This window comes from Solea senegalensis, linkage group LG3, assembly GCF_019176455.1.
Source record: "Solea senegalensis isolate Sse05_10M linkage group LG3, IFAPA_SoseM_1, whole genome shotgun sequence".
In the NCBI taxonomy this organism is placed as follows: domain Eukaryota; kingdom Metazoa; phylum Chordata; class Actinopteri; order Pleuronectiformes; family Soleidae; genus Solea; species Solea senegalensis.
Window position 1 is genome coordinate 2,373,018 of NC_058023.1, and position 16,682 is coordinate 2,389,699.

The 16,682-nt window shown below is 42.1% G+C and overlaps 1 protein-coding gene and 1 long non-coding RNA gene across 3 annotated transcripts in view; one reads left to right on the plus strand and one right to left on the minus strand.

The window, feature by feature from the left end:
- The window catches only part of LOC122767185, a 44,857-nt gene that overhangs the window by 9,160 nt on the left and 19,015 nt on the right, over positions 1-16,682 (plus strand). For both annotated transcript variants that reach the window (XR_006360177.1, XR_006360178.1), the window contains exons 2-3: positions 868-902; positions 2,129-2,220. This is a non-coding gene — a long non-coding RNA (uncharacterized LOC122767185). The remainder of the gene's footprint in view (positions 1-867; positions 903-2,128; positions 2,221-16,682) is intronic.
- ntn4 (netrin 4) overlaps positions 10,350-16,682 on the minus strand; it is a 28,190-nt gene continuing 21,857 nt past the window's right edge. Inside the window, exons 6-10 of the mRNA XM_044022578.1 lie at positions 14,528-14,741; positions 14,150-14,244; positions 12,543-12,611; positions 12,214-12,387; positions 10,350-11,387 (exon numbers count right to left, since the gene is read on the minus strand). Coding sequence (XP_043878513.1) covers positions 11,248-11,387; positions 12,214-12,387; positions 12,543-12,611; positions 14,150-14,244; positions 14,528-14,741 — 692 coding nt within the window. The 3' untranslated portion in view covers positions 10,350-11,247. The remainder of the gene's footprint in view (positions 11,388-12,213; positions 12,388-12,542; positions 12,612-14,149; positions 14,245-14,527; positions 14,742-16,682) is intronic.

The window sequence follows — 16,682 nt, forward strand, 5'->3', positions numbered from 1 at the left end:
ACTGCGAATGAATGTGAACATCAGTTTTTTTTCCCACAGTCTGGTTGAACCGTACACAGCATATAGACTAACTGGCCACTTTATTAGGTACAGTGGATGCCGTGTCAGTGGCACCTGGTGTGGTCTCCTGCGTGTGTGTTTTGAGATGCTCTGTAACGAGTGGTTATCATTTGGAACTACTCTCGTCATTCTTTTCTGACCTCGAGCACTATTTTTCTTTTCCCAGAGAACTGCTGCTCACTGGACATTTTCTCTCTTTTTTCACACCATTCTCTGTCAACTCAAGAGATGGTTGTGAGTGAAAATCCCACTTGATAAGCAGTTCAGACCAACAACCATGTGCAAAATCACTTACATTTTATTTTAGCCTCTATTTTTTTAATTTTCCCGAATGAAAATCAGTAAAAGTTCAGAACAACCATGTTCAAAATCACTATTTTTAGCTTCCGTTTTTAATTTCAACCAGTGGAGATCAATCAAAGTACATGTTATCTTATTGTATCTCCAGTTTCAGTACAGAGTGGTCGAAGAAATAATCTTCCATTTTTCCTGCTGAAACCAACCTGGAAGATAGCAATATACTGAATGCCACTAGGGGGCTACTATTCTGCTTAAAAGTTTGTGTGCATTTTGAAAAACATTTACTTAAATCACATTTTCAGTGATTTTGAGCGATATGGGACCGATACTGAGCCCGAAAACTTTCCCCCTCTATCTCTAAATTAGATGTAGAGTAACGACCAGCTGTTTTCACCTGTTCCTTTTTGAATCTTTTGCACTTTAAGTCTATTGCACTGTTTGAATTGACTGAAACTTTGCATCTACTGTGTTTTATTTTCACTCATTCTTGCAATACTTCATTTGCAGGTACCTCTATTGCTGCCTCCATCTGTCCGTCTCAGGTAATGTGATCATGCAACTATGCCTTCTTTCAGTTATTATCATTTCTGCGTGTGTGTGTGTGTGTGTGAAAGTCTTGCGTGCTGGTGTGGAATACACATTTGTAGCAGCTTCATGCTGGTTAATGGGGGCTGATGGCACTCACTGTGCTGATGCTATCACTCTGTGCTAATGTTTTTATAAGCAAACAACACTTTACTGTCTCTTGTGTGAATCTGAGTCTGAGATATCTGATCAGATATTGTGGGGGGAAAATCTAATATAATGCATGAACTCAGTCACACACAGTCTTTGGAATAGCTAGTGATAGCTAGGAGGTGAATGTCATTGCGTAGAATTATATCGGATGTTGGAACTTGATGGCGGGAAAAGACTGTGGATACAGAATTATCTCAGGCTAGACTTGCTAGACTGCTAGCAATACCCTCTTGGATGTCCATCGCAGGGCGATGATGACGTCAGTGGCGTCTGTGGTGAGAAGCTAGCAATACCAGAGAAGTGACGCGGTAGCCAGCCGGGAATCTTATGTGGGGTTTGTGGGTGTTGCTCCGACAATTTGAAGGCACCATGATTAGCAGCTAAGTTGTTTGTAAACGAGGTAAAATACTCTATCGGACCTATATTGGTATCTGTAGATACTCAAGGGCTATGTTTAGGCCGAAGTGATTTGTATACGATTTCTTTCGGGTTTGCATGGAGCGAGAAATATGATCACAAATTCGGATTTTCCTTAGATTTCCTTAGATTTCTGTCACTTCAGTATGTGGTCCTAGATCAGATCTATATCCAATTTGTGGCTGCGAGACGTGAACGAGAATAGACATATCAGAATCTGTGCATAGCTTATAGTTTTGGTTTTTGGATCAATACAAGTGCATCCTATATTTAATCCAGCGTGGTCTAAGAAAGATTACATTTTCCTTCATGTATAAAGATCGACATAGTCTTCCCGTTTCCTTGCTGAAGCCAACCTGGAAGAAGCAATATTTTAAATGCCACTAGGGGGCTACATAGCTGGTTGCAACTCAATTTGAATGTAAATCTATGAGAAAATGACCTGTTAACATTTCCATGATAAGTTTATGTTATTATTGGCTTTGTTTACTCTTCTTTATTAGAGCGTGATGTCTATATTGTGAACTTTGGTCCAAATTGGAGGAAAACAGACGATAAAGTACGACACATTTGAGTGGACACAGTGTGACTGACAGCTGTTATCGTCCAATAGGAGCCTGGGCTGAGGTGATGCGACTCTGGAGGCTACAAAACTGGAGTTCAGATTCCTGTGGGTGACGCTACGACGATGACGTTGGCAAAAAGGTATTTATTCTGTTGGATTTAAAAATCAGCCGATATAAAAAGTGGAATCAAACGATCTTTAACACAAGTAACGTTACATCGTTTATGCTTAGAAAGACCAAACACAATGATGGAACGGATTCCATAAGATGAAGATTAAGTTAATGCACAGTCGAAGAGGCAGAAGCGTTTTTTTCCAAAAAAAAGCGTTGCTACTGTAACACGTCATCAAACGCTACGCGAACATGACAGTAATTACACGTGAGGTAAACATCTCCACCGAGAGAACAGAGGGAGGAGTAGACTTTCATTCATGAAACTGTGCCTGAAGCAGAACTTTTCATCTGCACACACGCACTGACAGCAGGCGAAGAATCCCTCTCATGTACTGATTAGTGGGCACCTGATCCACACACACCTTTGTAAACCCCTCATCTGATCGAGGGCCAGTGCCATAATAGGTGTGTGTGTGTGTGTGTGTGTGTGTGTGTGTGTGTGTGTGTGTTTTTTCTCTCTCCTGTGGGAGACAGATTAAGGGGCATTTGTGAGTGCGTTAGAGAAAGGAGGTATGTGTTGATTTGCCATGCGATGCCTGTGAATCACCTCTAATGTTTTTCTCTCCCTCCATGTCCCCGGGCCTTTCCCGCCGTCATGTCCACACACGCTACGCCTCTCCCCCTGTCCTCTTTTCATCTGCACACGCTCTCACTTACACATTTTTCTGTTACTGTACTGCGACTAATCATTTTAGCATGAAATCAAATGACCTCACTTTTTTCTTTTTCTCGCCCGAAGTGATTTATTCAAAGTTTACATCCCAGTGCCAGCTTTTTCTGCCGCTTCGTTTACCTCACCGTTTTTTGGTTTTCACCAAATTAACCACACACGCTTCTCACGAACACTTTGTTTCTAGCAACCAAATCAATAAATGCCAGCGCTCTGTACTTTTCACACAGCTGAAGGCACCAGCATCAACACTGCGGAGCGATGTTTTCAGAAGTGGTGTTTTGTTTATATTGTGCAAGGACACGGGGACGCTGGTGAGGAAAAAGAAAAAATGTTCCAAGAAATGTGGTAAAGATGTTTATGAGATTAAAATTTGATAGAAACTATGGGTACAAACCTAACTTTGGTTTGTTTACAAGAAAACTAGCATCCTGTTTAGAAAGGCTGTTTGTCGTTAATCCCGCCCCCCTTCATTAACAAACACGTTAATGAAGTGACATAGCGAGTCGGCGGGAATGCTAATGATGATGCTAATGGCTAATCAAATTATGTGTTGGTTAATGTTAACATATAGGCTAGGATCGCTAAGTAGCAAGCTAATCTAGTCCATTCGCTAAACACATTCAGCTTCATTTACATATGGTACTGTGATTAAGAATACAAAAAAAGGACAAAATTAGGAGTAAAACAAGCAAACTAAACAAAACCAGACCATTGGAGTTATTCTCATTTCCAACTGCTGAGGCAAAGGGCGTTCCAATTACCACAAACGATGGCTGTGCTTGTGCCAGGAAAAGTAGTTAAGATGTTGATGAAATAAACATTTGATAGAAACTATGGATACAAACCAAAGTTTGGTTTGTTTACAAGAAAACTAGTATTATTCTCCTACATCCTGTTTAGAAAGGCTGTTTGTCGGTGATTAAATGCCCCGCCCCCCTCAACAAACACGTTCACATAGTGACATAGAGAGTATGAGGGAATGCTAACAGAAAAAACGGAAAGGTCAGGCCTATAGTGCATTTTTGTTGCCACAAAACAGGGCTAATTAAATTATTGGTTGGTTTACATTAAAGCTAGGATCGCTAACTAGCGAGCTAATCTAGCCATTCGCCAAACACAGTGCCCATTTTCACCATGTGTTTGACACTTTTACTTGTAGCTGACTGGTCGGACACCGTGATTCTGTGGCTTTGATTTGTGCAAACACAAATTCCAAACTAGACACCCAATGTCTGGTAGATCTTCTGGCATTCAGTCTTGTGTTTAGGCCAGCAGCAACAATGTTTTGTCTCGAATAAATTTTGCATGACTGAACAAGACGCATAAATTCATCAACGGTGGCATCTGATTACAAAGACGTCCGTGTGTTTTTTTTACCTGGGGGAGAAATAAAGAGGATTAAAAAAACACAAAAATAACAACCATGTCAGCACATTCTGTATCTAAACAGTGAAGTGATATCCTTACGCTGTGATTCTTGGAAAGAAAAATAAAGCAAGGACCAACGAAAAGCTTAGGATCCCCAAAAGGGACTCCGATTTCAACGGGGCTCCAAAAGAAGCCGCATTTACCTTGAAGCAGAAATGATTAATTTCAAGTTAACAAAAAGAAAACACGCCTTTTAGTAGAATTAAGAATATAATACAGCATCTGTGTATTGTTAGTTTAGACTCAGGCATGCTTCAGACACAATGTATCGAGATGACGATATGATATGACTGGTGTTAAATAAACAAATATGGTGTTGGTGTTCCCTGCTAACGCAGATCCAGACAATAATGGCATTTTTCCCATTAGACAATTCTAGCACTGCTCGGCTCAACTCTAGTACCAAAATGGCAGCTAACCTCAAAATGGCTGACTTCCTGTTGGGTGAAGTTCATGTTCGTAGACTGTTCAGGGTGGGCCTCGGTCAATGTACGTCAAAGTTACAGGGCACTTCCTGTTTCGTGTCAAAATTTGGATGGTTGCTGTGGCCACGCCCTTTAGATTCTGCGAGACCTTTTTGATAACTTTTCGTCTTTGTGTCGAGTTCAAATTGAGGCGGGGTTTATGTTTATGTTGGCGATTTGGACGTTTCATAAACGAACAAACTCGCCTGAGAACGTTTATCGTACCAAGATGGATGCCAAATTCAAAATGGCCAACTTCCTGTTGAGTTGAGGCCATGGTCGCAATGGACTTTTTTGTTCGTCTTGGGCTGTGACATGTTTCTACCAAGTTTTAGTAAATTTGGTGCAACTTAGTTTTGTGGTTTGTCCTACCGGTTTTCACCACTTTTACATATACACATAATTTTTTTCTGCAGTTCTGATGTGCGTGCCAATTTTTGTCCATTTTTGCCAATGTTTAATGTCTCAAAAATCTGCTTATTTTGGAAGGAAAATAAATAAATCCCAGGTATTCCAATATGTCCTCGCGCCACTGTGGGAGTGCTTGGGCCCTTATTTAAAAAAATAAGTATAGAAGTTTGATACCCAGCCCTGGCTGCCTGTATAACTCTTTTGCGATGTGTAAATTGCGTGTTAATATCACAATTCCGATGATTTTTTTTGAAGTATTGTGCAGCCCGAAATTGGTGTAATAACATGAGACTCCTTTTTTAAGCCCTAAAGACCAAAATCCTTCCGCTCACATTACCTGGATATAAATCCATAAACACACACACACACACACACACACACACAAAGAGATGTGGCTTAGTGGCTTGTTGTCTTTACAAAGACGTTAATAACTCGAGTGAAAGGAAGCCATTCCGGTGGTTTTATGGTGGTGTCGACGCAGCTGGATACGGTGTAAGGTTTTTGTGGTGGGGTGAAAACACAGGTGGAGGAAATGCTTCACAGCCCGTACACAAACACGCCTCCTGTCATGCCTGCCGCTCCGGTTGTTGCTGTTGGCCGCTTGACAGCGACTGATGGTTATTCTGGTGTCGCAAAGTCGCTGCATCGGGTTTTTTTGTGCGTCTGAACCCTGTTGTTGTCAGATTGACGACTCGACGACATCAGTCGTCCCCTGTTTGCATGACTGTGTAATAATCAGCAGCAGCTATGTCAACATGGTCTCCTCCCTGTTCTGGCTTGCTCTGATGCTGCTGTCCCAGGTAGAAAAACATTCCTGATGTGTGTCTGTGTGTGTGTGTGTGTGTTTCCATGTGCATTTGGGACAGATATGAGGATATTTTTAATCGATAGGACTCCTTTTCCTTTTAGTACAGATGATGGAATTAGACTGATCACGTGATTGATCATGTGACTCACCGCTGACCGCACAGCAATAACAGACACCGCTTTATTCGCATTTTATTTGTTAGTGAATATTAACATTTATACACTCTGAGTGCAACTGTTGCGTAACCACGGAGGAGAATTAGCGCCACATGTAATAAAAAATAAGTAAAACGGCATGAATTCTAAGAAGTTGCAATTCAGACAAAAAAGTCAGAATGCTGAGATTAGAGTCAGAAAGTCGGAATTGAGAAAGTCATTAACTGGCGATCCTTTGTTGATGCCAAACATAAGGCCCGTGGGCCAAAACCGGCCCACCACATGGTCCAGTCCGGCCCACAGGATGATTTCTTTTAATGATTTCATAAAATACTATATTTTTCAGTTTGAGATACCTGTGACTAAATGTACTTTTACTCCACTACATTTCCTCTAACGATCTCTGTTACTCGTTACTAACAAATCAAATCAGAAGAAGAGTTGGTATAATGGTCTGTATTTATTTATATAGAGCTTTTCTAGTCTTGATGAGCTGCTTTACACTACAGTTTCTGGTTATATACTTGTACTTTTACTCAAGTATCTCCTTTAAGGATCTTTATACAAGCCTGCTAAATGGTAATATTGCTGATTGCACATATTTTTCTCAAGAAACTTGAGGTTTGTTCATTTGTTTTGTAAAAAAGACACTTCATTAAATCTAAAAATGTGGTTCAGGACACCCTGGATTTAGGCTGTCATAATGTATGCAGTGTCCTAAGAAGAATAGCTGTGCAAACCTGTGTGTATGTTGGGGGTATTGTCCCCCGAGTCTGCGGGAGCTGCCATGTGCTCTGAAGCCAATAGCAACACAAGAATGCTGATAGGACAAAGGCCATAACTCTGTTCTATAGCAGCACAAGCAGAGCATTGTGTTCATACAGGCACGCACACACACACACACACACACACACACTCGCCCTTACTACAATACCACACACACATCAGCTATACCGGAGCAAACTATGCATGTGAGCACGCAGGCCAAAACACTCATTCATCAACCAGTTTCCCACACCATCAACCCCCCAACACCACCACCACCCACAAACATCTCCATCACAGGCTGAGAATGGCCAGTCGATGTGAGGACAATGGGCGAGAGAGCAAGAGAGAGACAGTTGGTGAGAGAGAGAGAGAGAGAGGAAGACCTCAGTTCAGCTGCAGTGGTGTGTGTTGTTGTGTTTGTGTCTCTCTGTTGTGACTACACTCCCAAGGACAAGTTCCCACCGTGTTCGTCACCTTCACCCACAACCAAACCTGGAGGCCGGAGCTGGAGCGAGTATTTGAACACGAGTATAAATATAACTCTGCAAGTGTGTTCCATTAAAGCCACTGTCAATGAAATACTTGAGTTCAAATGCGTAATCCAATCAGGAGCTCATGAGAAACGTCAGATTGTTTCAGTGCCGCACTTCGCCGGACGCAACGAAGATTTCTCGTCGGTTGGCGTGCAACAACGGCACAACAAGACAACGGTTTCTTCTCTGCAAACAGTCATCCGTCTTAAAGACTTGAGACTTGCAAACTATGTGCATGGAGCGTCACTTGCGACTTCTGCTAGATTAAGTCAGTTGCTTTTAAAGCGAACGTTAGGTCAATGAAAGACAATTCTAAATATTCAGCATCGTTTGAAAGATCACCGCTAAATTCTGCCCAATAGACCTTTTTAATCAGTGACTCGCAAATGGTGATACTCAAGGAAAGTCCCTTTAAATAAAAGTACTCGGTTACTTTCCACCGCTGGCACTAAGCCATTCCTTCCCGTCTCTTCCTTCCCCTCGTGCACTCGCTCACCCCTGTCCCCCCCCCACTGTCTGTAAACGGCTCGGGCAGAGGCGACGAGGAGGAGCCGCGACCTCTCTGCCACTAATCTGTGAACGCGTCGCCAATTAGGAAGCGTAGGTATGAGAGGCCGTCCGCGCTCGGCCGTGAGAAAACACCCGTTTCTCGCTGAGGGCCGGGGCAGCAGACAGGTGAGCGACCTTTGACCCGGCCCGCAGTGGAACGCTGCTCGACGTGCCAGGAATGTGTCCACACCTCGCAGCCAACCGCGTCACGGCGAGTGGACGAGGAGGTGGAGGAGGAGGAGGAGGTGGAAAACGCGCACTCTGCCCAAACCCAAACTATGTGTGTGTGTGTTTGCCCCGGCCTCTCTGTTATGATCTACATTCTGTGGCGCTGTGTGAACGCAGGGCAGAGACTGTGTTTTGGGAGTGAGACTGATGGACGTGTCTCAATCTGAAGAAACTCTGTGTTTGTGAGAAAGATACAGGGAGAAAAAAAAAAAAGGTGATAAGGATATTTTGGTCCAGGTTTATGCAAAGTATTTCAAGGCCTGGACAGTTTTAATCGGCGACTTTTGTTAGTTTGTTTGTAGGAGTCTGTGGATGGTTCTGCTCCACAACACAAGGTCAAATATTTTATTTATAAACCACATTGTTTCAGTCAGTAATAATGATAATATTTAAGGGAACGTGCGGAGATCTGGGAAATGATGTCAGGGCAAGAAAAGTTGAGCAATCACATAATCATACAAGTCATGAACAATAATTCGGGTTTCTCTCCACCCCTGTGTGATTATCTAAATTATCGTGCTACGTGCCGTCAGACTTTCCTCTGCACAAATGTCAAAAACAAAGTGCCTGCAGTGTGATCATTTTACAGTCAATAACGGCAAATTTAACCCAGGAATTCGAGTCCTTTTTGAAACCTTTGGGTTCATGGAGGTTGTCAGAAACGGGGCCGACGTACTGTACTGTACTTTGCTGGTTGAAAAATAAACTCTAGTATGAAATAAAAACCACATTGGAGCATAACAATCTGTTCTAAACCAACAAAATATGTTCGTAATATACAGCAATTATGTGTTTTAAAAGTTTCTTAAAAGACACGCTGACACTTTTTTTCCTCCCCTGATATTATTAGCTTAGCAAAGAGCCAAGAGATTAGAGAAAGGGTTACAGGCAGATTTTTTCTGTAGGCTAATCTGTGATACATTAGGCACATGCGAGAGAAGTGAAGTGTGGCTCGTCCTTATATTCATTTTTACCAGCTTGGAAAATAATCTTTCCAGCTATTCAAACACCACACGAATGCACGACAAGGCTAAAGTTAGCTTAACACAGAGAGGGAGAGAAAAAAGGTCCTCGCCAACTGCTGCATTGTTCTGGTGTTGCATAATTTGTCTAATTTGACCCAGTTTATGTCTGGACACCTTGGAAAACAATGCTAGCGCAGGCAAGCTAGTGTTATTGTGGTACTTAGCTGGACATGCTAACATTAGCTAACTTACATTATCTCAGATAGACAGTTGGTGCGTCTACATGCATGTTAAATGTGCGATTTTGCATACTGTAACAATACGAATATATGGGACGAAAGTGCAGATAATTCGGATGCGAGTTATGATGTTCCGTCCCTTGCGCGTCCAGCGTGATGCAAATAAACAAATTGTGAAAAAATTTGAATCATGGACACACACACACTCACACATGAGAATTTGTTGGAAAAGAAAGCTCGGGGAAATCGACCACGATCCGAAAAATAAGACTAATAATTCAAACAAAGGCCGTCAGACATACGCGGCCAATAAATCGGATTTCTTCGTCGGACTTGGCAAGTTGTCCGATTGCCTGTCTTTCGCTGCGTTGCGCTGCAAGTTGCCGTATTTCTAACAGAAGTAACGTAGCATTTATTTTTTGTTGCGATCTCTGCAGAGAAGAAAACCGTCGGTGTGAACACAGCAGTAGTCGGACTACGGCCTTAGCTGGATTAAACTGCGCCATGTATACGTACTGACTTTTTCTTGCACTTTTAACTTTGGAAAAATTACAACATTACTCTGACTTCAGCTCACTGTGTACGCCGCTTCAACATGTGGAAAAATCCACCAAAAAAACCACACTATGATTGGACAATCACCGTTTTGGCAGAAGAGGTTTAGCGAGCTGCTAATTATGTCTTTTGAAAAGTTCAAAGTGATTAGAACCAATTTGAGTTGCCTAGCCAAACCTTTAGGTCATCAAATAGAGAGAGAGAGAGAGAGAGAGCTCCTACGCAACAACACACCTGAATGATCTCACACAGCACAGTGTCTGTCTACACTTGCTCAGCAAAACAATGTAAAGAACGTGGATGAAATCTGACTCGAGCTGTAATAAACCACAACTGTCCTTTTATTAGAAGAACAAAAACAAACAAAAAAAAGGGGGGAAAGACAGATGAATGAACAATAATATTTATATAGATATGTACAAATAATACTGTACAAGAGCACAAAGGAAAATAACTTTTCTGGAGGGAAACGTGATATGAATGGATGCGCGGTACGTAATGAATCATAAAAACTGGAACGACGGAAGAAAAGTTGGAGAGCTGGACTGAATCTGGACTGTGCTCACACACACACACACACACACACACACACACACAGGCAAATACATTCACGTTTGGGGTAAATCCCATTCACTCTGATTTCAACACCGGCACACCTGCACTGGCTAAGATCGAACCACCTGTCGTGGCTTGTATGGCTTGTTCAGCGTCACTCTGGCTGCTCTGCACATCATGTTTGTACGACACACACACACACATATATATATACACACACACACACACTGCTGTCTCTGCGTTTGTCCACGTGAGGCGGGGACAGACGAGCCGGCCTCCTCCTCCGTCCACAGTCCATGTCAGCAGCGGTTACAGATCTGTGATTGTGTGTGTTATTAATCTTCCTCTCTTTAGTGCATTCAGATTCCCTCAGTCCATCTTAGGCTAAAGTGCTGCAGAGAGGAAATGTAAAGAAAGTCATTTAAAGTGTGTTTTTTTTTTTTAACGTATATATATATGAATGGGGTCCAAAGGAGGGATTCGTTCGTAGCAGAGTTTGCTTGAATTCGGATGAAAAAGGATGTAGTGGTCCAAAGCGAATCCATATTCCACATCTGGAGGTACGAGAAAACACAAATCCGCGGCTTGGTTTGCTTTAAAAAAACAAACAAAACAAAAACGTGTCCGTCCGCCCGCCCGTCCCCTCGACGACGCGCTCACTCTACCAGTTGCAGTCTTTGTTGAGTAGCGTGAGGACCTTGCGTCCCAAGCTGGCTTTCCAGGGCTTGACGAAGCTCTTCATGTTGACCAAGAGGCGGCCCTTCTTGCGGTCAGTGTGTCCAGCCACCAGGTACTCCCCACCTGAAGAGTGAAGAAAACACCTTAAAACCTCGATTCATTTAAACCAATACTGGTCGTTACACAGCAAAACGTGTGCGTCGTTATTAACCGATGACTAAATCAATCAGTTTGAGGGGTTTTTCAATAAATGAAACAAGTTTCTCTGATTTTTCAGCTTTATTTGCTTCATATAACGAAGAAATCATTAAAATGACACAAGACATTCGAGAGCCTCCATTTCCGGGTACAAGCCACATTTTCTGACATTTGACTGACCAAACAAGTACTCGATTCAACGAAAAAATAATCAAAAGATTAATTGATCACAGTTGTCGTTGGTTGCTGCCCAATGTTGACCCTAAAAAAGTAGTTCATTTCCGGGCCAGGCTACCATGAGTCGGGCTTAAGCGCCGAAACCTTTGCTCCTCACTGAGATCAATAAAGGGTCACACATTATTAGTCATTTTAAGAAAGTAAAGTAATAAAAGACCAGTTGTTTTCTTAAAGAAGCTAGACATATTTGCTGTGTTTTTGAGTTCCAATTTCCATAACCGTTGTGGTCAACGCTAGTATTATAGCTAGGTTTGCTAACTAGCAAGCTAATCTGAGCTACTTCTGTTACATTAGCCAGTCTTTCACACTTAAAAACACAGTTTAGTAACACGTCATGTAGAAAGTACGATCGTATGACGTATTTAATAGTCAGATAGAAGTGTTTAACAATTTTATGACCTCAGCGTGACCTCTAACATTCTACGAGACAAAATAATCTAAAAAATGATAAAATCAACAGATGAAATATCAGCTTTTTCTCTAAGAGAACTGAGTATGCGACTGAAAGTCTGACCTGGGTTGAGGATGGGGCACGTGCAGCCCCGGGCGGTCCAGGACTCGGGGTAGAGGGTGACGCGACCTCGCTGTATCTTCACCTTGGTGTTCTGGCTGAGCACCTTCTGAACTTTGACCTCCACCTCAGCGTGGGAGCCCTTATCGTGGGCCGACAGCACTTTCACCTTCAGCACTACGAGTCGGGAAGAGAGTGAGACGGCCTTAAGCGCACATGTCGGGGCTCATTCACATTCATCGTCGCTTCTTTTCTTTTTTGGAGGCCAAAGTGTCAAACGTGGACACATTTTAACTGGAGTTTGGAAAACAGAACGTAAAGGAATTTCTTACCGTATGCATAATTCATGGTGCAGAAGAGTTTACTGTTGGTCAGCGCTTGTTCTTTGCACTCGCACTTCTCTGCGGGGGACAAACACAGACATCACAATCAGACTCGTTATTGTTCGCTGAAGCCTTTAAGACACTTTGCCTGGTGAAGATATGATGTTTTAGTGTGCCCTCACATCTATAGAGAAACACACAAGTGCGTTCATGTGTGTTATTCATCTTCCTCCACAGTCCAGTGACCAAGCATTAATGGTTAAGTAATGAAAGTCTCGATAGGGCCTTAGAAGGACATGGAACAAAGGTGTGTGTGTGTGTGTGTGTGTGTGTGTGTGTGTGTGTCCCTTCTCTCAGGCCCCCCACCACCATGTAACTGCACCTTTCATATGCATTCCTCACTGGACACACACACGGCACGTTCTTGCATTCTTAGGACGCCGCATACATTATCTGAGACCCCCCCCCACACACACACACACACACACACATGACCTTGCACAGCCGTCGCAGTGAGGACATGCGTAGACACGACGTACACCTTTGACCCAAACTCTAATTTTAATCCAAACCCCGGAAACCCCAGGTCTTAACTCGGATTCTAACGTGTGGTCAAAATTGGTATTTCACTATGTTTTAACATAGAACTCATGTTTAGTTCAAAGCTGTCAGAGCTGTCTCCTGTTGTCATTGACTTCCCAACTCTTCTCTGTGCTACATGTTATTAATAATCTAATGCTAGCAGCATGGTCGATAATACGTTAACGTAACACAAACAGAATTACACACAAACAACACAACAACAAAGGAAATGTACAAAGTGCCAAGTGAATAAACAAAACACTAGGAGCAGGAGCAAGTTTCCAAAGATTACCTTCTCCGGTGACTCTACAAGAATCATTTCTTAACAACGTAATGAAGACTGTGATGTCTGTGGTGTAATTGGGGGAGCGGCCGCGGTGGTGCCGCTGTTATTTGAACAAATTACGGGTCATTATGAATTTGTTTGAACTTGACTTTTTCGGGAAAAATGACAGCAGGTTTGTGCAGCTATTCTTCTCAGGACTCTGCACAGAACAGAGTCTAAACCTAAAGCCTCACCCCTAACCTTAACCTTAACCATAACCAATTAATGCCTTACACTAACCTCAACCAAGCGACAATTCAAATCTTAACCCTAAACTCAACCAGCACCTCAAGGTCAGTGTTTATGCCAGGAAAAAGTCCTAAACAGGAAACAGGTACAAGAACACTTAGTTACTGAGGACACTATAGATCCTGATTCTAACCCTAATCCTAAAGTCAGGTCTTAACCCCCAGAAAAGCCCTGTAAACGTGTGAGGAACAGACAAAATGTCCTCAGAAAGATGTGTTTGTAGTTTGTTTGGTCCCCACAAAGAGCCCCAAACAAAGTGATACCGCTAACCTTAACCAGAACCACAATTCAAATCTTAGTCTTAGTTCTGAGAAACTTAACCAGTGCCTCAGAAACGAGGTCCTGCCTCATTAGGACCAGGTTTGGGCTTCCACGAGGACTTGACAAGGTCAGTGTTTATGACAGAAAAGGTCTCAGAGGCAACAAATTCAAGAACACCCAAAGAATACGTCCGTCTCACCTGAGTACTGGTGGGCAGAGAAGAGTTCTTCCACTCTGAAGATTCTCCCCGTCTCACTGGAGTTTCCCTCCATGTTGTAAACGTCCAGATCAGAGCTGCACAGACACATTAAAGCCAGGTCGCGTTAACACCGCGAGTCACTACTACAGAGCTTCTCAACATCTACAGGACGTTCTGTATGAACAGTCTATGGGTGATCTCTGATGATCTTTACTCTACTGTCAGGCCTTATTTTACCGAGCTTGGCTAAAAAACGTCGAGCTAGATTGTCAATCTGCTGTGGATGTTCAGAGTAATGAAAACCTAGCAAATATTTGACCTATTTGACCTTTGACCTAATACAGAAATGAAACCAACGTGTTGAGTAGATTTACTCACCCAAACAAACAGTCTCCAGTGAAGCGGTCGCAGTCTCCCGCGCAGTCACACGGTCGACAGCCGTACTCGTGGAAACCCCAGTATCCCACCATGCACCTGTCGCAGTGGGCTCCGCCCACGCCGGGTTTGCAGATGCAGTTTCCGTTGGTCGGGTCGCAGGGCGAACCGTCCGCCAAGTGGAACGCCATGGAGCCGGTGGGGTGACAGTTGCATGCTGGGAAAGACAAAAACAAAAACAAAAAACAAAAGAAGATAAAGTACCACTATTAAAAAAAACTATTTTCACTCATTTACAGAGGAAATAAGGTTGCTCTTTTGTTGTTTTAATGAATTAAATCGACACAGTTTTGATAACCAGTACAATTGTGAAAATAGTCTTGCTTCCTACTTCCTCTATGGTCCATTTTGCGATTTAAGAAATGCCAATCAACATTTTCGGTAAATAATTTTGCATAAGTATAAGTGATGACAATTAGTACTGTGTATTGGGGGAAAAAAAGTCCTGATAAATTGCGATTTTTCTTCTTTTACAGTTAAAGAAAAAACATTTTATAAACTTTTAAGGCAAAAAATCTCGATGAGTTATACGTCTTATCTAGTGAGAGAAGTAGAACGAGGGGGTGGAGTCAAATGCCCGAAAGTCTGCTGCCAACTAGTGGACAGAGGCCTAATTACGACACAAAAACAACAGCCAGAAAATCGCTGTGAAAAAAAAATGTGTGTATATGTGTGTGTATATATATATATATATATATATACAGTATATGTACATACATATACATGTATATGTGTGTGTGTGTGTGTGTATATATTCAAAAAATCAATATGTAATTGAAAAGAATAATGTAATCTCATGAGTGGAGCGGTGACTCCAAAGGGATTTCATAACTGATCATTTACTGACCTGTAATAATATAGTCCATTTATTGACCTGTTGATAAATTAGTGTTGGGTATTGTTTGTTACGCGAGCTCGGAAAACAAAGACCTCTCTCTCTCTCTCTCTCTCTCTTATCACAGCTTTCTCTTTCTCTCATGTCCCGTCCAATAGTGAGCTGATAGCATGTTCTTTAAACAAGCTCCAAAAACAATAATCTACACTCACACAGACACAGAGAAAAGTGTCTGCTCTCTTTCCAGCGCTGCAGGAGCAGGAGGGGGGGGAGGAGGAGGAGGGAGGCGTCTTCATCTTCCCCATAAATCTGTCCCTATCTCGGGGGCAGAGTTTTGTGGGAGTTTTTTTTTTTTAAGTCATTTCTCTGCGGTTTAATGAAGCTTGAAGTCTGACTGGCAGTAAACGACTGTAACGACTCACTCGACGCCCACAGGCCTTTCTCTCTCTCTCTCTCTGTAATCTCATTTTTCTGTTTTTGTAATGAATGCAGTGTATCTATTATTATTATTTATTGCAGCATTCATTTTCAGATTATAGGAAAAAATGAGATCAATCAAGGCGGCGATCAAAGCTCCCCACGCAGAACCCAAACTCCTGTTTTTGAAGCTGAAAAAACAGGCCTTACCTAAAACCAGGCTCCCATTGGACAACAGCGGCTGTCAATCACACTTTACCATCTATTTTTTTCCTCTAGTAGAACATAAAATAATTTTTTTTTCTGTTGAAAAGTAATCATATTACATTTTATTTATTATTTAGCGCCATTGTGTGTGTGTGAACTGCTCTCATAAACATTAAATAATTTTTTTTTGCATAAAATGAATTAAATAGGTGACTTTTGTATCAACGAATAAGATTTAACGGACTGATGGCAGCATTTATCAATGTTCACAGAACATTTGCGTAAATAAAATAAACAACAGCGGTGCTACGAACTGCAGTCGCCCCCTAGTGGAGAACCATGGGCCGAGCCCGAGCTCCAAACAAAGGCAATTCATCCCATGGACTCTCCCGCGACAATAAAGATAAGACAAACTACTAAATCATAAGAACAATAAAAGCACGAAGGTGTCACATTTTTAAAGGCTCTATGTGTTAAAATTTTGCATTAACGTTTATTAGCTTGGTGACAGCTCCCTTACAAAGTTTGTCCACTGTGAGCTACCGTAAAGCTCCCAATATGAAGTTTAAAGGCTCATTCCGTGGACAATTAAGAACAATCAGGTGAAAAAATTAAATTATTGTAGCTTCAAATTTTTTT